The sequence below is a fragment of the Elgaria multicarinata genome, chromosome 18 (assembly GCF_023053635.1).
Source record: "Elgaria multicarinata webbii isolate HBS135686 ecotype San Diego chromosome 18, rElgMul1.1.pri, whole genome shotgun sequence".
NCBI classification, from domain to species: Eukaryota; Metazoa; Chordata; class Lepidosauria; order Squamata; family Anguidae; genus Elgaria; species Elgaria multicarinata.
In genome coordinates this window covers 26,099,324-26,126,837 of record NC_086188.1, presented here as the reverse complement: position 1 = coordinate 26,126,837, position 27,514 = coordinate 26,099,324, and the positions used below count along the sequence as shown (strand labels likewise).

The 27,514-nt window shown below is 48.8% G+C and overlaps 1 protein-coding gene across 1 annotated transcript; it reads left to right on the top strand.

Annotated features, from left to right (window-relative positions):
- The first annotated feature begins 689 nt into the window (after positions 1-689).
- PXMP2 (peroxisomal membrane protein 2) lies at positions 690-18,037 on the top strand. Its single transcript, XM_063143751.1, has 5 exons — positions 690-849; positions 9,619-9,723; positions 10,028-10,190; positions 14,031-14,150; positions 17,428-18,037. Exons 1-5 carry the CDS (start codon positions 740-742, stop codon positions 17,494-17,496), a joined length of 567 nt encoding a protein of 188 aa, XP_062999821.1. The 5' UTR covers positions 690-739; the 3' UTR covers positions 17,497-18,037.
- The last annotated feature ends 9,477 nt before the right edge of the window (positions 18,038-27,514 follow it).

The following is a 27,514-nucleotide window of genomic DNA, read 5'->3' as shown; positions in this document are numbered from 1 at the left end:
CGCGGCGTCTCCCCCTCGCCTTCTCCCGCGGGGGCCTCGGCTGCCCATCGGCGCCGCCAGCCGCCTCCTCCTTTGCCGCCGCCTCTCCCCTTCCTCAGCGCCATCCCAGCCAAGCTCCGCCGGGCGCCCGAGTCGCCTCAGAGTTTCGCGCGCGTTGAAGGAAACCTCGCGAGATCCTCTCCCCTCGCGAGCGCGCGGCTAGCTGTCACACACACCCCTAACGCCGACTTCTCGAGCCGCCACCAATCACGTTTCCGCTTCTGGGACCACCTCTTTCCTACGGGTAACCAATAGGAGAATAGGCCTCCCTCTTCCAAAGACCGGCTCTCCCCCCCGCCTCACCGGTGTCAATGTCTCCTCACAAACGCAACCGGCCCCGCCCCACACAGCGAAAGCCACTGACCACACCCACCAGCCGTCTCGTTCCCCCGATTGGCTGAAATGATTTTATTCTTCTTGTCATTGACACCCGGCTGTCTCGCAGACCTTCCGCCAACCCCACTTTGGCGTCAGAAACAGCCCTCCCCTCACGGCAACCAATAGGAGAAGTGGTGCCGCCTCCTATTGTGATGCATTTCTCCGCCCCCTGGTCCTGATTGGTTGATATGGTGGGTAGATGCCGCGGGGGGGTGGGGCTAGCTGAAGCCGGGGCTGGCGGCCCACAGTTTAAGCGCATGCGCAGCGAGCCTTCCCCTCCCCTCCGCTCGGAGCGCCTGTTGCCCCGTCTGGGTCTTTTGCGATGTCTCCGGCGCTGTCCAAGCTCGAATCGGGGCCGCTGCCCCAGAAGCTGCTCGCGCGCTACCTGCTCCTGCTCCGCCTCTACCCGGTGCTCACGAAAGCCGTCTCCAGGTGCGTCGCTGGACAAAGCCGGGCTGGGGAGGCCACGATCCGGGGCTGGGTTTACTCGCGGGCAAGACCCTCGCCTCACCCTCGGGTGCCATTTACTTCCGAGTAAAAACCACCACCAGCAGCAGCACCCACACGCAGGATCCTGAAGTGCGTTTCCTAGAGTAAGAGCCGCTGAACTCAGGGAGGCTTACTCGAGAGTAAGCACCCGGCCGCCTGGATGCCCGTTGCTGGATTAGTAGTTCTTCAAGATGCGATCCCAGCTTAGCACTGAGGAGGGGCCGTGGATCGCGCCTCTGCCACTGCTCAGAGCAGTTCTGTTAGTCCATTAAAATAGTTCTATTAGAACTCATAGTTCACTCATAGTTCTGCTAGTCCATTAAAATGCAAAGAGCGCGAGAGAGCAAGTTTCATCCAATGATCCCCTTCCTTTCATCCTGCGCTTTCTCCTTTTAATAATAATAATAACTTTGGATCGAGGCGGGGAACAACCTGAGAACAGGAATCAATACATCTTAAAAATTCTTGATTTAACATGGATCTGGATAGGCCTGCCAGAAAAGGCTAGCCTTATTAGAATGTAAGCCTATGCGGCAGGGTCCTGCTATTTATTGTTTTACTCTGTACAGCACCATGTACATTGATGGTGCTATATAAATTAATAATAATAATAATAATAATTCAAGGCTACCTTAAAATCACAGAGGGAGTTAATTTTACGAATCTCCTCCGGCAGGCCGTTGCACAATCTGGGGGCGACAGAAGAAAAGGTCCTCGGGGGAACGTGCCTCTTTTTCTAGCAAGGGACTCTAGATGCTGCCCCACTCCTGGAACTGAGGGGGATCAAGTCCTTGGCTCTCTCCCGTAGCAGCCTGTTGTATTTTATTACATTGAAATCCTGCATTTCCCCTGAGGAGGTACATGGTTAAAGAACACCAGGAGAGCCCTGAGGAGGGTGGATCAGACCGAGGGTCCATCTAGTCCAGCACTCTGTTCACTCAGTGGCCAACCAGCCATCGCCCAGTAACCCACAGTGCAACAACACCCTCCCACCCATGTTCCCCAGCAACTGGTGCACACAGGCCTACTGCCTCGGATACTGGAGGTAGCATATAGCCTTCAGGGCTAGTAGCTATTGACAGCCTTCTCCTCCAGGAATTTATCCAACCTCCCATTTTAGAGCCATCCAAAGCGGTGGCCCATCGCTACATCTTGTGGTAGTGAGTTCCATAGTTTAACTTGCGCTGTGGGGTTCTCCCTGCCACCCTGTTTTGTTCTCACAGCAACCCTGTGAGGTGAGCTAGCCTGAGAGAAAGAGAGGGGGAGCAACCAGCCCGGAATTGCACTATGCACTTGGTGGCTGAGTGGGCATTTGAATCTGTGTTTCCTTAGTGCTAGTCCAGCACCCTAATCCAAACTGGGACTTCAACACCCATCGGCCACAGCTAGCATGGCCAATAGTCAAGAATGCTGGGAGTTGTAGTCCCAAACATCTGGAGGGTACCAGGTTGGGCTTCCATCGCCACTATACACGCAAGCACTTGTCTTCTACCTGGACTTGCGTTGCTGCATACTCTTGGCACTGATCCTGTTTACTTGGAAATCAGTTCAGTGGGGCGGACGCCTGGGTAAGTGTGCATAGGACTGCAGCGTTAGGACAGCTTTGACGCCTGAAAAAAATCCAACCTGGTGTATCTGGTTTATTCTAAAGGAAGCCCCACTAAGTTCCATGCGATTTGACTTACTCGTAAATTTGCTCAGAACTTGAGCCTGTGTGTCTCTATGCAGAAGGCAGACCTGCTGTGTTCGTGGGATTTCCTCTTAATTAAGTGAGTAGGAGTCTGCCTTAAGTTGTATAACTCCCCAAACGTTTATTGCTCAATCCCCAGATCATTGCAACACATACAAACTTTAAATTTTACAATACTATGATACAATACCAAAAGTTACACATAAAGTTAAAACAACAGAACTATACAATACATAAAAATAATTAACTACAATGATGGTAAGGCGGGTGAATGGCAAACCTGCAGAAACCTTTAATACCATGTCAATCACATTGCAGTTGTATCTCTGAATCTTTATAATGCTTCACACTGAGAGTATCTAAAAATTTTGTTCTACATCTAGCAGCTTTCACTGCAAATAGTGCAACCCTCTGTATCACGGATGGGTTGGCGGAATATAATAAATCTCAATTTCTCCTTAACACCCCTGTATTCCACTTTCTTTAAAAGAGCCTCGAAATCTCTTTTTCTTATGTCTGTATATAATGGGCACCCCAAGTCCTCCACAACTGGATCTCCACAAAAACACAACCTGTCTTCTGCTGGTATCCCATGAAATCTCCCCCATTTCATCATAGCATCCATTTATTCAAATCCTTAAGTAGTATAAAAATTATATCTGAGCCATAAACAGCTTGACTTGAAAACCAGCCCCAGTGTGGGACTGAAGTGGCTGGCAAGCCGTTCTTAAGTTTCCAACCAGAGTTATGCATTAGTGAGTTGCTCGGCTGGTTTAGCAACCTGATTTTCTACACTGGTGCAGTAGGACTTCACCGGCTCAATTTAGAACTGCATCCTTGCAGCCTAATCTTAAGCAAGTTTACTGAGAATCAAACCCCGCTGATCTGAATGGGCCCTATTTCCAAATAAGCGCATGCAGCAGCTTTCTCTAGCCGGGCGGCCTCCAGTCCATGTACTGGAGTGCAATTCCCATAATCCCCAGCTAGCATAGGGTAGCAGCTTTACTCTGCTCAATGTGTTTAGCTGGATGCTGGGATGTTTGTGTTACTTTCAAGTATTGCTGTTGTGAAGGATCACTACACTTATTTTGCATTTGTGTAAGTCAACTTTCCTCAAACCGATGCCCTCTAGATGTGTTGGGCAAGTCCCATCCTTCCCAGGAATGCTGGGAGTTGTTGTCCAACACATCTGCAGGGCACCAGGTTGTGAAAAATTGGCTCAATCTTCTGCATGTTTTAAGCAGAAAAAAGTTCTTATAACTCCCAGCCGGTTCACAAAAGTCAAAACCACAGCGTAACAAACAATGTAAAATATAATGGCTTAAAACTGCAGCATCAAAGTGCAAGCAGAGTAAAACCTAGCAGCAATGCAGGGATTTCAAATGCAATCGCAGATTTATTATTATTATTATTATTATTATTAATTTATATAGCACCATCAATGTACATGGTGCATTGATTTAAAACAGCAGAGCTAAAAACTGGAATGCTAAAATGCTTGGAAAAAGAAAAAAGGTTTTCACCCGGAGCCGGAAAGAGCACAACGTAGGTGCCAAGCAAACCGGTCTTGGAAGCTTCATTCCACAGCCCGGGTGCCACCTCAGAAAAGGCCCTTTTCCTGGTAGCCGCCCATCTCACTTCTTTTGGCAGGGACTCCTGGAGAAGGACCCCTGAAGATGATCTTAGGGTCCAGGCATATGGGAGGAGGCGATCCTTCAGATAGCCTGGCCCCAAGCCGTTCAGGCCTTCGAATGTTAATACCAGCACTTTGAATCAGGCCCGGACCTGGACTGGCAGACAATGAAGCTGGAAAAGGACTGGCGTGATGTGGTCTCATCAGCCAGTCCCTGCTAGTAAACGTGCTGCCCTGTTTTGTCTCAGTTGAAGTATCTTGATTGTTTTGAAAGGCAGCTCCACATGTAACGCATTGCAGTAATCCAGATGAGATGTTATCAGAGCATCGATAATTATAGCTAGGCTATCTCCGTCCAGATAAGGGCATAATTGGTATATCTGCCTAAGCTGATAAGAGATGCTCTGTACCACTGAGTCCACCTGTGACTCAAGTGACAGTTCTGGTTCCAAGTTCACTTCCAAACTATGGAACCTGATCGTTTAGCAGGAATGCAACTCCCTCCAGAACAGTTTGGACATTATCTAGCTGGACAGGTGAACCACCCACTGAGAGTACCTTCATCTTATCTGGATTGAGTCTTGGTTTGTTGGCCCTCATCTAGTCCATTACAGTCCCCAGGCACTGATTCCGTACAGCCACTGCCTCACCTGGGTTTGATGAAAAGGAGAGGTAGAGCTGGGTGTTATCCGCATATTGATGACACCTCAACCCATGCCTCCAGATGAACTCTCCCAGTGGTTTCATGTAGATGTTAAACAGCATGAGGGATAAAATAGAAACCTATGGAACCCCATGGCCTAATTGCCATGGCACAGAGCAATAATCCCCCAGCACCACCTTCTGGAATTGGCCAAGTAGGAGCGGAACCACTGCAACTAGGGATGTGCTCCGCTTCTCCTCGAACCGGAGAAGCAGGAGCGGAGCGGGGGGCTTCGCCTACTCTTAAGGCGGAGGTGAAGAGGATTGGGGGGCCGGCGGAGCGTGGCGAAGAGGTTCGAGGTGAAGGCGGATCCTTCGCCTCGATCAGGAGGTCCGCCAGACAGGTAAGTGGGGTTTACCGGGCCCTGCCGCTGTCACCCATGCGGCGACAGCGGCAGGGCCCGGTAAACCCCCCTCCCTCCTCTCTCTTACTTGCGTCAGTCCGCGGTCCCTCGGCCTCTTCAATTGAGCCCGCAGCTCAACCAGGAAGTCTAGGCCGCACGGGCTCAATTGAAGAAGCCGAGGGACCGCGGACGGACAGAGGTAAGGCCCCCCTCCCCCTTGGTCTCTGCAGGTAAGGGAGAGGAGGGAGGATCTGAAATTTTCGGATCGGCCCGCGGGGCGGATTGGGGGGTCCGTGCACACCCCTAACTGCAACACAGTGCCTCCAACTCCCCGTCCAGTAACCTATCCAGAAGGATACCAGGGTCAATGGTATCGAAAGCCACTAAGAGGTCCAAGAGAACAGGGTTACACTGCCCCTGTCCTCTCCTGGCAAAGGTCATCTCACAGGGCGGCCAACGCAGTTTCCATTACAAAACCAGTCCTGAAGCCCAATTGAAATGGATCTAGATAATCTGCCTGGAGTTGTCCTGCAACCCCCCGCTCAAGCACCTTGCCCAGGAAGGGGATGTCAGCCACCCGACTATAATTGTTAACATTCCCTGGGCCCAGGTTAGGCTTTTTCAGGAGTGGTCCGATTACCACCTTTTTTAAAGTGGCTGGTAGTTGCAGGGTTCTTGGGGTTGATGTAGTGGGTCTAGTGTGGCATTTCGTGCATTGAGTCTATCATGTTTTGGGGGCAGGTGTGTCCTTGTGGTCATGAGTTCATTATCTACCTGTGTGGATGACATGTGGTTGCCAGCAGAATTCCTGATTGGTGGGCACTGGTGGCATTTTCAACATATCTGCCATTTTTAAATTTAGCTTTTTCAAGTTTATATTCCCTCCACCTTCTTCCCAGATATTATTATTATTTATTTATTTAATACATTTATATCCCGCCCTATATCATTAAGATCTCAGAGTGGCATACAGATAAAAGCATACAGTATAAAATAATAAAATAATAAATATGCATAGTTAAAAACAAATTAAACCATGAACCAAGTTAAAACAATATATAATTTAAAAGCAGTTAAAACAATGTGCCAGTGAGTTTAACCATCAAAGGCTTTGTTAAAAAGCCATGTTTTTACTTGGCGTCGAAATAAAATCAGTGTCGGTGCCAATAGAGCGTCCAGGGGGAGGGCATCCCACAGTCGGGGTGCCACAGCAGAGAAGGTCCTCTCCCTTGTCCCGTCATAACGTATATGTTGCATTGGTGGGATGCGGAGAAGGGCTCGTCCAACAGATCCAAGGTCTCCGGCAGGCATATATACTTGCCGATGAAAGATACTGCTTAATGCATCTGATGAAGTGAACTCGAACGCTTAGGCCATAATCCATGCGTTAGACTTAAGGTGCTATGTGGTTTTATCTGGATCATTAGCGGCTCAATCATCAGTTTTAGGAACTTGGAAAGGAAAATGTTTCTCCACAGATCTGACACCTGGATGAGCGAGTTATTAGCTTGAGCGACACACGAGGTTCCTTGTGCAGAGTTTTTAAGAGGATGTTTCTGGAAACAGTGTGAGTTGGTGGGGTTCCAGTTCTCGTTTGGACCGAAGAGTCCCTGAGCACAGGAAGCGCTCTGGACAAGTGTAGGCCCCTGTGGCGGAAGTTTGGCCTTCCCCAGCCTTGTTCTCAGTGGATGCTTTGGACTTCAGCTCCCATCAAACCAGCCAGCCTGGCCAATGGTCAGGAATGCTGGGAGCTGTAGTCCAAAATGCTGGGAGTTGTAGTCCCCTCTGCATGTGATCTAAGGGGTTTGCCAAAGGCATCGCAGAAAAGGTGGGCCTTGAGGAAGGATTTGGAACATAGAAACCCAGGAAGCTGCTTTATACTGAATCAGGCCCTGGGTCCATCTAGCCTAGTATTGTTGACACTGACTGGCAGCCGCGGCTCTCCAGAGTTTCAGGGAGGACCCTTTCCTTGCCCACCTGGAGATGCCGGGGGTTGAACCTGGGACCTTCCTCGTGTGAAGCAGGGGCTCTATCCCTGAGCTATGGCCCCAGCCCTGTTTGAAGAAAGCTAGAGGAAAGGTGGCACTCTGCAGGCGTTCTGGGAGGCGGCTCCAGGCGTAAGGAGCAGCGCGGAAGGAAGCCCTGCGTCCTTTCGTGGGAATTCTCTAAGGACTCGTTTGCCTATCAGCATTTGGCATATTGGCAGTTTCACATCTCCTCTGAGCTGTTCAGCAAGTCGAGGCCTGTGGCCGGGACGGGCTGCCAAGCGCCACGCCCATGCGTGGCAGCAGCCCTGCGTCCGCGCCTCTGCCTTGCAACACGATCCGAAGCCAATCCCTCAGCCCTTGTCCTGTGGGTGCTGGGGTGTTCCAGGTTCCTCTCGATAGCTGCTGTTGCTTCACTTTCGGCTTTATTTTGTCAGAGGCGTGACTCAAGCTGTGGATAAAGGTGGTGCATGGAGCTACGTTTATGCATGCAAAAGTCCTTTGGCTGAGTTCGTAGAACCCATCGAGGCAAAAGGATCCTCAAAGGTCATCTAGTCTGACCCTCTGCTCGGTGCAGGCTCTACTGCAGCATCCCCGACAGGCAGCCATCCAGCCTCTGCTTCCATACCCTCAGCAAAGGAGAACTCCACACCTCTCAAGGCAACCTGTTCCGTTGCTGAACTGCCCTTACTTAGAGAGCCAGAGTGGTGTAGTGGCTAGAGCGTTGGACCGGAAGTCAGGCGATCCGGGTTCTAGTCCCCACTTGGCCATGAAGCCCATGGCATGACTTTGAGCCAGTCATGGACTCCCGACCCAACCTACCTCGCAAGGTTGTTGTGAAGATGAAATGGAGAGGAGGAGGATTATGTCTGCCTCCTTGGTTCCCTTGGAGGAAAAAAAAGTCAGGATATAAATGGAATTAAATAAATAAATAGCTCTTCAGGAGGTTTCTCCTAGTGTTTAGCTGAAATCTGTTTCCCTCTAATTTCCCCTTATTGGTTCTAGTCCTACCCTCTGGACACGTCTGCTCCGTCTTCTGCATGATCACCTTTCAGATTTTTGGAAACCAATCTTGTGTCTCCTTAATCAGACTGGTTTGGTCAAAAACCTGGAGTGGCTTTACCACCACACTGACATAGGAGCCACTGACTCTACCACCGAATTATGGCCACCCCACCCCACCCCCGCCCCCCATTGGGAGGCCTTCAGATCTCAGGACGAGCGCAGGAGAGTCTTCACAAAGGCAGAACCACCCACCCATCTGTTCATCCGTGGCAGCTTCTGTATGTGGTCACGGTGTAAACCCCAGATTGTGGCAGATGGAAGATACAAACTAGACGTGATTTCGAGCAGAATTGTGACTGGGTCTCCTGCACTTCTTGGAAAATAAAAATGGCACTGCAGCAGTCGCAGGTGTGTGGGGGGGTGAGATTTGGATCAGGAATCAGGAGAGAGAAAGAGAGAGAGAGAGAGAGAGAGAGAGAGTAGCATTTTTCAAAAGTGCAGGACCTGCAATCGTGGATTTTCTGACTTCATGTCTAAACAGGACCTTGGAGCAAAGCAAAGAACCCCCGGAATAGAAAGGGTCTCTTGTGCAGTTTCTGCCAGAAGCCAGTCTGGAAGGGCATTGCATTGTTTGCGTACAAAGTGAGGCAGTAATTGCCCCCGTGGCCACTGGGTCCAGATGTGCGCCCCCTGGGCTGGGCAGTTGTTATGCAGGAGACTGGGGCCGCGGCACCGTTCCGAAACGCCAGGTGCTGAGAACAAGAAATGGCGCTTGTAGGCTTCTCCAAGGCACCTGTCTGGCTTCTTTTGGACACTGGCTGCTGCACTAGATGGACCTTTGGTCTGCTTAGCAAAGGCTGTTCTTGTGCTCTTAAATCCAGGTCGTAAAAATGGGATGATAAACTCTAAGGAACCTACAGTTGCATAAGCAAACTCTCACCGAGGTTCTGAACATGAGGATCGGGGTGAACTTAGAGTTGATCTGCATGCGTAGATACATCATGCACTGTTTTCAGAGACTGTCTAATTTCAAACAGGAGGCGAGGGAATTGAATATTTGAATAGTGTGTGTGTGTGTGTGTGTGTGTGTGTGCTTAACCAATTCCCTGCATGTAGAAAACTAGCATCTCAAGGAAGGCTACGTTAGAAACCTGACATGCTGGTTTTCAATGGGCAGGGGAAACCACCTTCCACAGGCAGGTTTAAAGAGGCATGTTGTGGTGTTTCTGTTATTCCGGTTGGCTCAGTGTCCCTGTGCTCAGGGCTGCAGTTTTCACTGAAGGAGCCCGTGGCTTGACTCCTCCTGTTTCGAGGCTCTGGATTCTGATGCCGGCTCTTCTTTTCCTCCCGCAGTGCCATCCTCTCTGCTCTCGGAAGTCTCCTCTCTCAGGTCATTGAGAAGAGCCATAAGAAGAGAAGCCTTGATCTGTGGGGGCCCTTGAGATTCGCCATCTATGGGTAAGTGTGAGGCTGGGAGAAGATTATTGAGGGGGGGTGCTGAACCTTCCTTTTCTCTGGCGGAAGCTGCACCGTCAACGACCTGTGGGCTGACAGTTTCACCCTGGGGAGCTAGAATGTTTACAAACATTCCATGACATCACTGCAGTTCAGCCAGAGGCTGTTGTGTCGGGGTTCATGGGGAGGGGGGGTTTGTAGCCTTTAAACGGTAGCCAGGGCTAAGAGGTTTTAGGTTGGCTTTTCCAAGGAGTTAATTTTGTCGAAGAGGCTATAGCTTACCAGTGTTCCCTCTTTGCGTTGCCAGGCTCGTCTTCACGGGACCACTCAGTCACTACTTCTACCTGTACTTGGAGCAACTGATCCCCTCGGATGTGCCTCTTGCTGTTGTCAAGCGCCTTCTGCTGGACCGGCTCGTGGTTGCCCCAGCCTTCCTCGCACTCTTCTTCTTCATCATGAACCTGTTGGAGGTAGGCAGGGTCCCTTATTTATTTATTTATTTATTTATTTATTACACTTATATACCGCCCCCATAGCCAGAGCTCTCTGGGCGGTTTACAGAAATTCTAAAATTGAGATAAAAACAAGTATGCAAAATTTAAAATTTTAAAACATAGAACATACACACATAAAGCATTAAAAACCGTTAAAAAACTAAACATGTGGGTGATTAAGATATGCCTAGGCAAAGACGAAAGTCTTAACGTGGCGCCGGAAAGATAGCAGCGTTGGCGCCAGGCAAGCCTCGTCAGGGAGATCATTCCATAGTCTGGGGGCCACCACCGAAAAGGCCCTGTCCCTCGTTGCCACACTCCAAGCCTCTCTCGGAGTAGGCACCCGGAGGAGGACCTTAGATGTTGAATGTAGTGACCGGGTATATTCACGTCGGGAGAGGCGTTCCATCAGGTATTGTGGTCCCTTAACCTGACCAGTGGTTGTAGGGCTGGTTCCGGGCATCCACGTTTGCTAGGGCGATGCAGCGACTAAACAGGCTCGTGCGGTTTAGGGTTGCATCAACAGACGATCGCAAAATGTTAATGGAAATTCTCTGTTCCATTTTGGACAGACCTCGTCTCCACTGCTGTGCCCACTTCTGGGCATGGCAGTTTAATAAAGATGTCAAAAAATGGTTGTGTCCAAAGGAAAGTGACAAAGTTGTTGAGGGAGTCCAGTCCTTAGGGGGACAGGTTGATGGAGGAGAGACAATGAAGAAGATATGTCATAGCTGTCTTTAAAGATGTGAATGGTTGTCACCCAAGATGACAGAATAAAATTGTTCTCTGCTGCTCCAGCTCAGCCTTCTGTACCCTGGGGCTCTCCAGATGTGTGGGACTGCCATTCACATCGCTGCAAAATCCGGCTTGCAAGAGGATGGGATTTGCAGTCCCACACATCTGGAGTGCCCCAGGTTGTAGGTGTCTGCTCCAGAGAGTAGGACCCAAACCTGTGGGTGCAAATTATTAGGGCTGTGCACCGCTTTGGAGCCGAATCTGAACCGAATCAGGGTGATTCGTACCTCCTTAAAACAGATTCGAAGTGGATCAGGGAGGTCCAAATTGCTCCGAACCAAATCGGATTGGTCCAAATTGATTCAGACTGATTTGGCAATTTGGACCCTTTCCCAAGCACATAAATTGGCACCATGATAGGGCTTCAGTAGGGCTTTGCCAAGCCAAGTTTGAAGCATAGCGGTTCATCCCCTGATTTTTAGAATTTTTTTTAAAGTTTGAGGTTTTAATTTTTTTTAAAGAATACACTGTCATTTTTAAAGTTAAAGACATGTAACTTGGCAATGTGATATAACCTAAGTAAGGCCTTAGGCATGCCTAGTTTGTAATAAGTTTGAAGTGCCTCAGTGAAAGGAAAGGAACAGTGTGTACTTCTGAATTAAAGATACAGACCTCTTTGCTGTGAGTACATGCTGGTCCTTTCTCTTAACTCTGTGTTCTTTTGAAGTGCAAATTTCCCATATTTGAGCCTCCCAGAGGCACTTCACATTTAGATAACAATCAGGGAAAGTAGCCTGCAGTGTAATACATATTTACCTTTAACAGAGATTTTGTAAATGGGGTTGACGGGAAAATATTTTAAAAATTACTAAAAATCACCGGATGAACCGATGTGCTTCAAACTAGGCATGCCTAAAGCCCTAAAGTTCTATCCTGTTGCCAAGTTACATGTGTTTATCTGTAAAAATGATAGTGCATTCTAAAAATATATATATAAAAAATTGAAACCTCAAACTTTTTTAAAAATCGTAAACATCAGTGAATGAACCCATGTGCTTCAACGTTGGCATGCCTAAAGTCCTCTTTAGAATCTATCATGTTGCCAAGTTACATGTGTTTACCTTTAAAAATGATGGAGATGAATGCATTTTTGTAAATAAGGGGAATGGTTGAGGTGGAAATATTTTAAAAATTGCTAAAAATCAGTGGATGAACTGATGTGCTTCAAACTAGGCATGCATAAAGCCCTACGTAGGTTCTATTACGTTGCCGAGTTACGTGTGTATATCTTGAAAAGTGATGAAGTTATAGCACTTTGAAATGACTCGATTGCCCGAAAAATCTCATTTTTAAAAATTCATTGCAAGACAACCAATGTGCAGATCTGTCTAAACTTTTTTTTACATATGACGAGCTATATGCCATCTGTAAGCTCACCAAGTTTCATTTGTGTATCTTGAAAAATGAGAACGTTATAGGCATTTATGTTTTCCAATGCAAGTCTGTAGGAAATGATTCGGACATCCAAATCTCACTTCAGATCCAAAGCGGATCGGGGGAGGTCCGAATCAACCCGAACCAAATTGGGCCCAATTCAGAAGGCCTGAATCGGGGTCCGAACCGAATCGGGGGATCCATGCACAGCTCTACAAATTACCCAATGTCTGTAGCACATAAGGAAACACTCTTCGCATAGAGCTCGGGTCTCAGTTCTGTGACGAAGCCTAAAGAAGATAGAGCGGATTAACAGCCTTGTGTAGAAAAGCTCAAAATAAAACACTATAAATTGTTTAAAGTCCTGCGGTGGGGGGAAGGGGGGAAATGGCCTTGGCATGGAAAAGATAAGAAGCCATCCTGGGGAGGGAGTTCCATAGGTGGCGTGGTACCGTCAAGAAGGCGGCAGGGGTACCTCGGAAAAGAGGTTTTGACTAGGGCTGTGCACGGACCTCCCGATCCGGAACTTCTGGATCAGGTCTCCTCCGCCTCACATTGATTCGCTTATGGTCCGCTCTGATCCACTGCGGGGCTCCGGCTCCGGATCGGAGCTCTGTGTCCCCCCTCCCCATAGACTTACATTGAAAAGGCCCCCCTCACCACTTACCTGCCTCCGTCGCAGTCCGGCGGTGGCTTCAATTGAGGCCTCGGCCTCAGTTGAAGCTGCCGCCGGACCGCGAGGGAGGCAGGTAAGCCCCCCTGCCCCCTTACCTGGCTCTGCCGCCGTTGCCGCACAGACTGCAGCGGCACTAGGTAAGCCCCCTCCTGCCACACTTACCTTTTTTCCAGAGCTCCGGATCGAGGCGAAGGATCCGCTTGGTCTTGAGCCGCTTCATCTCGATCCGCAGCTCTCCCGACCCAATCCGTCTCCGCCTTTGTCAGAGGCGGATCAGGCCGCTCCGCTATCAGTTCTAAGAACCGAAGCGAAGCAGAGCACAGCCCTAGTTTTGACATTGAGCCCCAGTGTATTGGCTGATTTGCATTGAAGAAGGAGACCCTTCTCGCCCCTGGCCCCAAGCCATTCAGGGCTTTAAAGTCAAATGCTAGCCCATCGATTTGTGACTGGAAATAGAGAAGGAGGTTGTTGAAATGCTGAGCCCTGGATAGTATTCTCTATTCGCTCCTTGCTCTGCCCGCCCACCCCCGCTTCTGTTTATGTTTGAGGGGTTTATGGTCCCATCCTTCAGGCTTCCAAAATTTCAAAACACTATAAAACAAATCCACGCCCCCTGTGGTCTTCCCTGTGCTGCGTTCTAGATTCTAAGCCCATGCTGTTTTGCAACGTGAACTGGCCCATGTGCATTTGTGGTGTGACATAAATGAATGGATAGCGGGGATTTGGGGCGGGGGGGGGGGCTGTTTTCTCCCACATGCCGTGTGGGGCTTTACGCCCACCAAGTTCCTTTTGGGTTTCCCAGTAGATCTGCATGAACAATCCACATAGGTCTCACTGCCTGTTCCGTATCGGTCTGCAAATGGAGACATCCCCCTCCCCCCCCCCTGCCCTGGGTTGCCCTCCTGGAAGCGAAAGTGGGGTGGAGAGCGTGGCACCTGTGGCGTGCTCAGTTGTTGCCGTGTGTGTTTCAGGGCAAGGACACGTCTGCTTTCGTCAAGAGGGTAAAATCTGGTTACTGGCCGGCCCTCAAAATGAACTGGAAAATGTGGACGCCGGTCCAGTTTGTCAACTTGAACTACGTCCCTATGCAGGTGAGTGCCGTCGCTTCTCCTTTCCCCGGGCACCAAGAGAGAACGAGCTGCACGGTTCCTTTCCTGCCCCTGTGGGCGTCCAATCTTTACATTAGGGTTGTTGTGGGCGTCCAGTTGGGTATCAAAGCCCGGCAAGAAATAGCAGGCTCTGCTCCCCTAGATGCCCGTCTGAAGACCCCATGGCTTGCCTGACTCAGCACACACCGAGTCGCGCAAGCGCATGCATGCCTGCTCTGTTGGCAAGCCATGATAACGGCGTCTTGTTTTTGTCCGTAAGGTTCCATTTGCGCAAATGGCGGGATTAAAGGGGTGTTGGGCGCAACATTACGGGCGTTCATGCCTGTAATGTTGTGCATATCGCCCGTTTACCCCGCCCCCACTTACGCAGAAAGAACTGTCACAGACAAGAATGCGCCACCGTCACGCCTGCTTGCGGAGGGAGCGGGTGCTTGTGTCCTGCTTCTGAGCATCCACGGTCTGCCCAGTGGCCTGGCCCACACAGCTCGCTGGGGTCGGGTAAGTGGCAGGAGTTCAACACGCGGGGCGGTCCGGGCAGTCCTAACTCGCACACCTTTCATGAGCAACGTCTGTGCAGCTGAAAGTAGAGGCGGCCTTTGAATCAGTCCTCTCCGGCCCTCCTTCCCCAAGCTGGTGCCCTCCAGACGTGCCGGGCTGCAACTGCCATCATTCACAGTCAACAAAGGCCAGTGGCGGAAGTTGCAGGGCAACACATCTGGAGCGCACCCGTTCTGAAAAGTCCTCATTCTAAGACACAGTGGACTTTGCAGCTTGCCCAAAGCCAGCTGCGGAGGAGTTGTGTCTTTGGACTTTCCATTGCTGTAAAGTAGTTTGGGCTAAGAACCTAACACCAGAAGAGCCCTGATGGATCAGACCAAGGGTCCCATCTAGCCAAGCACTCTGATTACTTACTTATTTATTTATTTATTTATTTATTACCCGCCCCTCCATTTGGATCGAGGCAGAGAACAACAATAAGTATAAAATACATAAAACTGAATTAAAAACATAGTATACAGTATTAAAACATCCTAAAATTCCACTGGATAGGCCTGCTGGAATAGATCAGTCTTGATAGCTTTCTTAAATACTAAAAGACTTTTAAGTTGACGAGTCTCCTCTGGCAGGCCATTCCTCAGTTTGGGAGCAGCAGAAGAGAAGGTCTTCTGCGTAACAGTTGTCAGCCTAATCTTGGCAGACTGAAATAGATTCTTCCTAGAGGACCTGAGTGCGCAGGGCAGATTGTATGGGAGAAGGCGATCCCGCAGGTAACCTGGAGCCAAACCATGTAGGGCTTTGAAGGTGGTGACCAACACTTTATACTTTCCCCGGAAACTAATTGGCAGCTAGTGAAGAGATTTTAAAACTGGTGTCTCGCCTAGGCGTACCGGTGACCAGCCTGGCTGCCCTATTTTGAACTAATTGAGTTTTCCGGACTAGGCACAAAAGTAGCCCTAAGTAGAGCGCATTGCAGAAGTTGAGCCTTGAAGTTACCAGCGCGTGAACGGCCGTCTTTAGGTTTTCTGACTCTAGGAAGGGGCGCAGCTGGCGAATCAGCCGAAGCTGAGAGCAGGCACTCCTGGCTGTCACATCTATCTGAGCTGTCATTTGGAGCAACGGATCCAGAAGCACCCCCAAGCTGTTCACATAGTGGCCAACCAGCTGTTGACCAGGGACCCATAAGTGGGACACGGGTGCAAGAGCACCCTCCCACCCATGTTCCCCAGCAACGGCTTACTGCCTCGGATAAAATTACCTGTGCATTAAGATTAGGGACAACTGAAGGTTCTGCTTGGTCCAGATATTTAAGTGAACCAACCTGATTTCCAGTTTCCAGATTAATACATGGAATCCTTTGGATTTGCAGTCCTCCAAATTTTGCGATACGGTTCTCTGATTTTGGCTACTGGTCCCGAAGGTTATGTGATACCTCCAATAATCAGAGGCAGGAAGCCTATGTACCTCAGTTGCTGGGGAACATGGGTCAGAGGGTGCTGTTGCACTCGTGTCCTGTTTGTGGGTTTCCCGTGGGTAGCTGTGGATGCTGGACTAGATGGACCCGTGGTCTGATCCAGCAGGGCTCTTCTTAGGTTCTTATGTTCTTACATGCATGTTGGGGGGAATATACTTTCAGAAATAATGCACGTGTTCATGTGGTTTAAAAAATAGTTTTTTAAAAAAATCAGTAATTGGTACTGAAAGGGGATGGAGCAGTCTGTGAAATGAACGCATGTGAAACTGACATGGACCAGAAGTTGACTGATCCATCCTTCCATAGTTAAGAGAAGAGAACTATGGTGCTGGATCAGGCCAAAGGTTCTGAACAGTCCAGTATCCTGTTCCCTGCAGAAGCCCCACCAGATCCCCCCAGAAAGCTCACATACAGAAGCCCTCCAGGCACTGTACTCAGCAACGAGTACTCTTCAGGTAGACTGCTTCTGCACAGAGAGGTACCATATAGCTAGTGCGGCTGGTAACGTTTGATTTGTTGTCACCCATGAAGTTGCCTAAGGTGGTCTGAAAAACAATAAGCTAGTAGCCTGCTGTTTCCCTGAGTGCATATTGCATTGTGAGAAGAGTTCTTCCTTTAGTCCAGGGTTCTCCATCCTGGTGTCTTCCAGCTGTTTTGGACATCCACTGCCATCTGTCCAAGAGCAGGAATGCCTGGTGTCAATGGGGAAGGTTGCAGCCCCAACGCTTCTGGAGGTCACCAGGTGGGGAAAGGATAATCCTGAACAAGCATCTCCCTGAAACAAGCCAGGAATGGCCCTGTTCAGACAACGCACTAAGCCACAGTGGTTCATCATTTTGAGCTAAACATTAGTGCTTAGCATCTCGTGTGAACCTTAACTTAGCCTGTCACGTGATCCATTCCTAACCATGGTGGCTACATAACCATGGTTTAAACATGTTCACTAATCATGTGCTCAAAAAGAGTTAGCGGCCTAACCATGGCTTAGTGTGTCGTCTGAACAGGCCCAATCTCTCTCCGGCCTTCCCTAAGCACGCATCGAGCCTTGTCTACGCTCCGCTGCGATGTTTATTTATTTATTACATTTCTATACCGCCCAATAGCCGGAGCTCTCTGGGCGGTTCACAAAAATTAAAACCGTTCAAAGTATAAAACCATAATATAAAATGCAATATAAAAGCTCAATCAGATAAAAACAGCAGCAATGCAAAATTACAAATTTAAAACACCAAGTTAAAATGTATTTATAGACTGTTAAAATGCTGGGTCCTCTTCTCCCGTCACCAGTTCCAGGTGCTGTTTGGGAACCTCGTCGCTCTCGTCTGGTTTGCCTACCTGGCGTCTGTCAAGAAGTAGCTCTCGAGGAAGCCGTGGGTTTGGGCTGCGCAGCTTACACCAGGGGGAAGCTATACTTTGCGCTTGAGAGTTTCAAGCCGGTGGGGGAAGCCGAGGAGGAGGACGAGGAGGAGGAGGAGGAGGAGGAGAAGGACCTGGGCTGAGCAGAGGCCGCTGTCTGCCGGTGGCGGACGTCCTGCGGCCATTTCTGCCCCCTGCGATCCACGCTGTAGCTTTCGTCCTACACTTTCTGGAGCCTGGTGAAAGGGATCTGTGCCAACTTCAACTGGGACCTTCCAAGCCTCATCACCCTAACAGTCATAATTAACTTGGCATTTGTTAATTTTAACCTTAATTTTTTTGCTGGGGCAACAGCAGGCAATAACACCTTTTTTTCTTCTTCAAATGGTGCTTAACAGTAATGGTAAAAATGTGTACAGGGATCAGGGAAACCAGCATTGGCCATTGGTCTTTGTGTGAGTGTTTTTTTTTTAAAAAAAATAGAAATAAAATTAAGAAAAGTAATCTTTTAAATGATGAATAAAATGTCCGATTTCATTTTTCAGCCTTTCTGTGTCTTTTCTTTGGGGAGCTCTTTGGACTCTGCTCTTAAAAGAATATCTTTGAAATCCTGCTCCAAGAAGCTGAATTCTGCCAACTCTGTAAATTATGCAAATGTGCAAATTTGCATACTTCCCCCTCTGCACAGTTTGTTTTAGTTTTCCCAGGCATGGGGGGGGGGGGAGGCCAAAGGGGTGTGTGGGTTAGAAGCGCCACCCCCTGACATGCAGCTGACTGAGGTCTGGTTGGGGGTGAGGGAGAGGGGGCTTCAGTCCTTGAGGCTGGTTTTGGGTGTCATTTTTTCCTCCCACTCTTCCTCCGAGCTGCTCATGGTGATATACATCATTCTCCTTCTGATTCCCACAACAACCCTGTAAGGTAGGTTAGATGGAGGGCTAGTGAGTGACTGGTTCAGTGAGCTTCAGAAGGCCCAGTGGGGCATTGAAACGGGATTTTCCCCATCTTAGTCTACACCACGCTGGCTTCCCTCTGGGAGAGGGCAGTGCACAGCCTCTGGGTGCGTCCTGCGCGTGCCGGGAAGTGTCACCACCATGATCGATGCGCTGTGTGCTACATCAGCCTTTCCTATCCTGCCGTATCCAGATGTTTTGAACTTCATCTCCCATCATCCTCAGTCAGCATAACCAAAGATCAAAAACGCTGTGAATTTTAGTCCAAAAATACGTACTAGACAATAGAGGAATGTACAAGTGTTAGAATGGCCAATGCACCACAGTACAGAGAACAGTTCCAACAGTGTCCCAAAATAGTGTCTGCAACAAGGTAGGAACAAAGCCAGACTATAAAACACATGGTCTTCGATGTCTCTATACTAATGCCCAGAGCATGGGAAACAAACAGAATGAACTTGAACTCTTATTACATGAAGGCAAATACGACTTGATAGGTATAACTGAAACTTGGTGGGATGACTCCCATGACTGGAATATAGCAATTGAAGGATATAACTTGTTCAAAAAGAACAGAAGAAATAGAAAGGGAGGTGGAGTTGCACTATATGTTAAAAATACCTATCCCTGCACAGAAATACAGGCGGATGAGATTGGGAGCCCCGTCGAGAGCGTCTGGATTAAAATAAATGGGGCTAGGAATAAAAAGAATATGATAATCGGAGTCTACTACCGACCACCCAATCAAGGAGAAGACGAGGACGAAACTTTTGAGAAACAAATTACCAGTGTTTCAAGGAAGTGTGATGTAGTAGTGATGGGGGACTTCAATTACCCTGATATCTGTTGGGAGACCATTACTGCCAAAAGCGGCCCTTCCAAGAAATTCCTGACATGTATGGATGATAACTTTCTCCTACAGAAAGTGGTGGAAGGAACTAGAGGATCAGCAATCCTTGACTTGTTATTGACCAATAGGGATGACTTAGTGGATAAAGTGGCAGTTACGGGAACTCTGGGGGAAAGTGACCACGTCATACTTGAATTCTTGATTATGAAGGAGACAAAAGTCGAGCGTAGCCATGCACGTACTCTGGATTTTAGGAAAGCTGATTTTAATAAACTCAGAACTATAATAAGTAAGGTCCCGTGGCAAGGGAGCCTAAAGAGAAAAGGAGTGCAGGATGGGTGGGAGTATCTAAAAAATGAAATTTTAAAGGCACAGTTACAAACAATTCCAACAAGGAGAAAAGATAGAAGACAACAGAGGAAACCAATGTGGCTCCACAAAAAGCTTATTGATGAACTGAAAACAAAAAGGGATACATATAGGAAGTGGAAGGAAGGCCAGGCTACAAAAGAAGAGTACAGACAAGTGGCGCAGAAGTGCCGAAATGGCGTCAGGAAGGCTAAAGCTGTGAATGAGCTGAGATTAGCGAGGGATGCTAAAAGCAATAAAAAGGCTTTCTTCAGATACGTGAGTAGTAAAAGACAGAGGAAAGAAATGGTGGTTCAACTGCTTAATGAGGATGGCAAATTGATAACAGATGACAAAGAAAAGGCTGAAGTGCTCAATTCCTACTTTGCCTCGGTCTTCTCCCAAAAGCGGGTCTATGACCCCCCTGGAAAAAGTGAAGCAGAAGTTGAGGGTGCAGGATTGCAGTTTGAGATTGATAAACAAATGGTCAAAGAACACCTAATTTCCTTGAATGAGTTCAAATCTCCAGGGCCCGATGAACTGCATCCAAGAGTAATGAAGGAGCTAGCGGAAGAACTCTCAGAACCTTTGTCTATTATCTTTGCAAAATCATGGAAGACGGGTGAGGTGCCGGATGACTGGTGGAGGGCTAACGTTGTCCCTCTCTTCAAAAAGGGCAAAAAGGAGGAACCTGGGAACTACAGACCAGTCAGTCTGACATCCATCCCTGGGAAAATTCTGGAGCAGATTATAAAGAAGTCAATCTGTAAACAACTTGAAATCAATGCAGTGATTACTAGAAGCCAACATGGATTTGTCAGGAACAAATCCTGTCAGACTAATTTGATCTCATTTTTTGATAGGATAACCTCCCTTGTGGACTGTGGGAATGCTGTGGACGTCATATATCTTGACTTCAGCAAAGCTTTTGCCAAAGTACCACATGACATTCTGATTAACAAACTAGCTAAAAGTGGGCTAGATGGAACAACTATTAGGTGGATCCACAGTTGGCTACAGAATCAGACTCAAAGAGTACTTATCAATGGAACCTTCTCAAACTGGGGAGAGGCAACGAGTGGGGTGCCGCAGGGCTCAGTCCTGGGCCCAGTGCTCTTCAACATTTTTATTAATGATTTGGACAAGGAGGTGCAGGGAACGCTGATCAAATTTGCAGATGACACAAAACTGGGTGGGATAGCTAATACCCTGGAAGACAGAAACAAACTTCAAAGTGATCTTGATAGGCTGGAGTGCTGGGCTGAAAACAACAGACTGAAATTTAATAGGGATAAATGCCAAGTTCTACATTTAGGGAATAGAAACCAAATGCACAGTTACAAGATGGGGGACACTTGGCTCAGCAATACTACAAACGAGAAAGATCTTGGAATTGTTGTAGATCACAAGCTGAATATGAGCCAACAGTGCGATATGGCTGCAAGAAAGGCAAATGCTATTTTGGGCTGCATTAATAGAAGTATAGCTTCCAAATCACGTGAGGTACTGGTTCCTCTCTATTCGGCCCTGGTTAGGCCTCATCTAGAGTATTGCGTCCAGTTCTGGGCTCCACAATTCAAGAAGGACGCAGACAAGCTGGAGCGTGTTCAGAAGAGGGCAACCAGGATGATCAGAGGTCTAGAAACAAAGCCCTATGAAGAGAGACTGAAAGAACTGGGCATGTTTAGCCTGGAGAAGAGAAGATTGAGGGGAGACATGATAGCAGTCTTCAAATACTTAAAAGGTTGTCACACAGAGGAGGGCCAGGATCTCTTCTCGATCCTCCCAGAGTGCAGGACACGGAATAACGGGCTCAAGTTAAAGGAAGCCAGATTCCGGCTGGACATCAGGAAAAACTTCCTGACTGTTAGAGCAGTGCGACAATGGGAGGTTGTGGGCTCTCCCACACTAGAGGCCTTCAAGAGGCAGCTGGACAACCATCTGTCAGGGACGCTTTAGGGTGGATTCCTGCATTGAGCAGGGGGTTGGACTCGATGGCCTTGTAGGCCCCTTCCAACTCTGCTATTCTATGATTCTATGATTCTATGATTCTATGGCTTGCAGAGCCCCTAAACTTCATTCCTAGTATGCAAGGACTAGATCAGCTTTTCCCAACTTGATGTGTTGGACTACAATTCCCACGGAAAAGAAGAGATAGTCTCTAGTGTTGGAAAATAGAAAAAGGGTTTTATTTTTTGCTACATATATCTTCAATCTTTAAAAATGGTATTGTTGTAAAAGGACTTAATGTATAAAAAGCTCGATGTTTTGGATCTCCCGATCCTTCTTCAGGAGCTTCAGAAACAAAATAACATCCGTGAACCACAAGTCCAAATACAGTAAGCTCTAAAACAGCTAAATGCAGCAGTTTTTTCGTTCTTTCTCTGCTGTAGACGTTCTTCTGTTTAACACACCCGCTCAACTGTCAATATGTTGTTTCAGAAGCTCCTGAAGAAGGATCGGGAGATCAAAACGTCTAGCTTTTTATACATTAAGTCCTTTTACAACAATATCATTTTTAAAGATTGAAGATATATGTAGCAAAAAATAAAACCCTTTTTCTGTTTTCCAACACTAGAGACTATCTCTTCTTTTCTGTTGGATTTACATAGTGTTTTTTCCCCTCCTTCATTTTGACGAGGACTACAATTCCCATCACAATACCTGACAGGGCACCTCTCTTGACTTGAACCTACCCAGACAGTATGATTAACATTGGAGGCTTTCATTTGAGGGCCTCCTCCGAGGGCGGCTCAGAAGGAGGCAGCAATCATGAGGGCCTTCTCAGTGCTGGCCCCCACAATGTTGGAATGCTTTCCCCACTGAGCTCCACCTGGCACTGACACGGTCCACTTTTCGGCAGGAAGTTAAGGTCGCCCTCTACTCCCTGGCATTTGATGGCAGTTGTTTCTACTGGGGTAGGGTTATAAATCTTTCAGGTGTTTAAATTGTTTTAAATGGCATGTTAGAGATGTTAAGTTTTTCTTACCTTGTATTGCGATGTGTATTTTTTGAGCACCATCCAGAGAGCTTCAGGTATTGGGTGGTATCAAGATGAAATGAATACATAAAAGGCAATACAATAAACCACCCCTTAGCCATTCGCTGGAGCATCATGGGAGTTGTAGTCCAGCACATATGGAAGGTACCAGGCTGGGCTGCCCTAACATGCAAGCCATTTTGTCACCTCACTTCATTCTGCCGTGTGTGTGCGTGCGCATGGGCAGACCAGACATTTGTCCCTGAACATGTAAAATAGTAATAAGCGCCTGCCCCTGGATTTAATTTACTGATTCTATTTTGAGCCAACTCCCAAAGCAGCTTACAATTAAAATCCACGGTGCAGCCGTTGGGGAGAGGGGCGTTGGGGGAGGGATGGGGGAGGAAGCCTGGTGGGGCTGGGTGGTTTGCCGCTCTCTCCTCTTGCTGGGAAAGGCTCCCAGAGCGGCTTCCTTCGTTTCGTCTGGCTCTTGCCACCGCCATTTTGGCCAGCACATTCTTTCCCCTGCATTGTCAGGCGATTCTACCGACATACAGCCCTTGCATCTTTTCCTCCACGACAAAAGAGGTTTCAGCCCATGCTTGCACGGTGGGAAGTGGTTAGGGCCTGGCGGGTCCATGCGAAGTGGGTGCCTTTACTCCACGGGTGTCTAGAGGCAGAATCTGGACCTTTGGGGTTCCCGCTTTCCCTGGCCCCATCTTCATTCTCCATTCCTGGCAGTAAGAGCATGAAGCTACAATATGCCGGTATGTTGACCCACCACGGAATGCAGTCCTCTAGAATGGAATCCTGCCCTTGGTGAAAGAGGTTCTATAGTTCTTGACTACTAGTCCTGAGGGTGATGTGCTACCTCCAATATCGGAGGCCGTAAGCCTATATACTGTACACCACCTACTGGGGAACATGGGTGGGAGGGTTCTGTTGTACCTCTGCCCTTCTTGTGGGTTTCTGGTTGACAGCTGGTTGGCCACTGTGTGAACAGAGTGCTGGACTAGATGGGCCCTTGGTCTGATCCAGCATGGTGTGTATAAAATTATGCCTGGTGTGGAGCATGTGGATAGGGTGACATTTTTCTCCCACTCTCATAATACTGGAAACTGGGGTCATCTCACAAAGCTGATTGGTGGGAGATTCAGGACAACTAAAAGGAAGGACAGCACACAGTGCATAGTGTAGCTACAGAATTCGCTATTGCAAGATAATAAATTTGGATGGCTTTAAAAGGGGGTTGGATAAATTCCTGGAGGTGAAGGCTATCCATGGCTACTAGCCCTGATGGTTGTGTGCTACCTCCAGTATTCGAGGCAGTAAGCCTGTGTGCACCAGTTGCTGGGGAACATGGGTGGGAGGGTGCTGTGGCACCATGCCCTGCCTTGTTGGTCCCTGGCCAATGGCTGGTTGGTCACTGTGTGAACAGAGTGCTGGACCAGATGGGACCTTGGCCTGATCCAGCCTCAGGGCTCTTCTGTTGTTCTTACCCCTGCTTTTGTGCCCAGACACAGGTGTCTGGAAAAGGTTTGCGGCCTCCGGGCTGCATTCTGAGGCATTTGCTTCCAGTGCAGAGCAGGGTGCGCTCCAACCGCTGCCACTGCACAGTAGAACTTGGGAAGTTGTGAGCAATCCCAGAAGGAAGAGCTCCTGCCTGACTGCTTGCAGGCGTGTGCAAGTGCTCCTGTGTGAAGGCTCATGAGGAGGTTCAGACTGAGCAGAGCCCTGCTCAACTTATCCTTTTGAGCCCCCACCGCAGCCTCGGTAGCAGACCTTCTTGGATTAAGGCCCTGCAATCGCCTTCTGCCCTGGGCAAGTTAGGAGAAGCCACTGCAGAGGGCAGGGGAGGAAGGAGATGACGGCAGCCACAGAGCCTCTCCACAGTGGTGGAGTGGCACATTTCAAAGTGCAGCCACTCATCATGTCCGTCCCTTTATAGGGTGACCATATGAAAAGGAGGACAGGGCTCCTGTATCTTTAACAGTTGCATAGGAAAGGCAATTTCAGCAGCTGTCATTTGTATATATGGAGAACCTGGGGAAATTCCCTCTTCATCACCACAGTTAAAGCTGCAGGAGCTATACTAGAGTGACCAGATTTAAAAGAAGGCAGGGCACTGCAGCTTTCATAGAATCATAGAATCATAGAATAGCAGAGTTGGAAGGGGTCTACAAGGCCATCGAGTCCAACCCCCTGCTCAATGCAGGAATCCACCCTAAAGCATCCCTGACAGATGGTTGTCCAGCTGCCTCTTGAATGCCTCTAGTGTGGGAGAGCCCACAACCTCCCTAGGTAGCTGATTCCACTGTCGCACTGCTCTAACAGTCAGGAAGTTTTTCCTGATGTCCAGCCGGAATCTGGCTTCCTTTAACTTGAGCCCGTTATTCCGTGTCCTGCACTCTGGGAGGATCGAGAAGAGATCCTGGCCCTCCTCTGTGTGACAACCTTTTAAGTATTTGAAGACTGCTATCATGTCTCCCCTCAATCTTCTCTTCTCCAGGCTAAACATGCCCAGTTCTTTCAGTCTCTCTTCATAGGGCTTTGTTTCTAGACCTCTGATCATCCTGGTTGCCCTCTTCTGAACACGCTCCAGCTTGTCTGCGTCCTTCTTGAATTGTGGAGCCCAGAACTGGACGCAATACTCTAGATGAGGCCTAACCAGGGCCGAATAGAGAGGAACCAGTACCTCACGTGATTTGGAAGCTATACTTCTATTAATGCAGCCCAAAATAGCATTTGCCTTTCTTGCAGCCATATCGCACTGTTGGCTCATATTCAGCTTGTGATCTACAACAATTCCAAGATCTTTCTCATTTGTAGTATTGCTGAGCCAAGTGTCCCCCATCTTGTAACTGTGCATTTGGTTTCTATTCCCTAAATGTAGAACTTGGCATTTATCCCTATTAAATTTCATTCTGTTGTTTTCAGCCCAGCACTCCAGCCTATCAAGATCACTTTGAAGTTTGTTTCTGTCTTCCAGGGTATTAGCTGTCTTCCAGGGTATTAGCTTTAACTGCTGTGATGAAGAGGAAATTCCCCCAGGTTCCCCATATATACAAATGATACCTGCTGAAACTCCCTTTTCAATGCAATGGTTAAAGATACAGGAGCCATGTCCTCCTTTTCATATGGTCACCCTATCCCTTTAGCCACGCCCCCAGGGAGAGTCCAAAACCCCACGCAGGGGTGCTGCTGGTCCATGTAAAAAAACAGCAAACCCAATTCTAGCCATTTTCATCTCCAGCAGGACCAGTTCTATTGTAAAGCAAACGGATCTTCTTAATTGCCTGTTCAAGACCAAGCTACAAACACTTTGCATTACAATATATTGTTGCTGGGGAAATCCATTCTCCCCACCCCCTCTCTCCCAGCTGATCATGTTGGGATTGTAGCTAAACTCGGAGGAAACTGGGGAGCCTGAGAGGGTGGGAAATGTTGTCATCATCCCTGCTAATTGAATAGCCCTGGTACGTTGACCCTGCAAGGCCCTGGTTCGACTACACCGCTAGCCCTCCAGCGCCTGCAAATGTTCTGCGTGTGCTCACTTGGGGGCATGTCTAGAAGTAGTGATATCCCGGGGATTGCCCCGGGATCACCCCTGTGTGTCCACATGATGCACAGGGGATCCCGGGGGCAGGGAGGGATGATTCCTCCCTTGCCCCGGGGTAGCTGGGATGGCTTTAATCCCAGCTTTTCTGCAGTCTCAGGATCGTTTGGAGACTGTGGGACGTGTGGGCAGCCATCCCGGTTTCTTCCTAGCTCCTCATGAGTAACCATGAGGAGCCAGGAAGCAGGCACAGGGCACGGAGCTCTTCAAGTGCTTCATGCCCATCGGTGGGGGGTGGGAGCAGGGTCAGGGCTTTTTTCATTTTCTTACTCACTTTTTTGCTGGGACTTCACGTGCTGTGTGTAGACTGAGGATCTCGTGAGATCCTCCCCCTCCCCCCTCCCCGGTCTAGCCATGCCCTTGGAGGGCTCACAAAACAGCGATCGTTTTGGAGCAAGCGCAGGGATGCTCGTGAAGGTGTCGAACATGCACGTCTGCTGTAGCTGGAGGCGGCCGTTTGAGACACCCGTTCCTTGCTCTGCTTCCCCAGCCCCAAACATGTACAGAGGACATTAATTCCCCCCCCCCCCCGGCTGCCAAATAACTGCAGCGGAGTCCCACCCAGCTGGAATTGCCTGGTCAGAATGCAGAAAGGAAATTAAGCCACACTAAATAAGATCAACCAGACATTGTGGCCCTTCCAAACTGGTCTTATCCATTTTGCCTTCTGTTTGACTTGCATGGAACTTGAGCGCAGCTGGGCATTTGTGGCCCTGCAGATGTTTTGGCCTACAATTTCCATCAGCCCTAGCCAGCATAGCCAATGGGGAAGGGTCATGGGAGTTGTGAACAGTGGAGGCTGATGGCTCCGATATCAGTGGGATGGCAAATCCACTCCAGGTTTTAGTCCAAACCAATTGGAACTCTGGAGGAACTGTCCAAGGTGCACCGATTGGTTTGGACTGAAACCTGGAGTGGATTCCCTGCCCCAAGGACATCGGAGCCATCAGCCTCCACTGGCTGTAAGCCAAAACGTTGGGGGGGGGGGGGATGATGCGACAGATTGCCCACCTTGTGCTAGAAGAAGCAGATGAGTATTGTTTTTGCTGTCATTCATCACCATCACGCCAACTTCCCACCATTTTATCCTCCCAACGATTGCATACCATCGGCTAGGCCGTGAAAGGGTGGCCCCTGTCCTCTCTCCCAATCTGCTGTACTAAGACTGCCTGACCCCATTACCTATGTGCAGCTGCCACAGCCGGATCAGAACCAGAGCCCCATCCAATGCGAAGGAGGGGAAGCTGTTCCTCTCCCTCTTCCAAACTTACCGT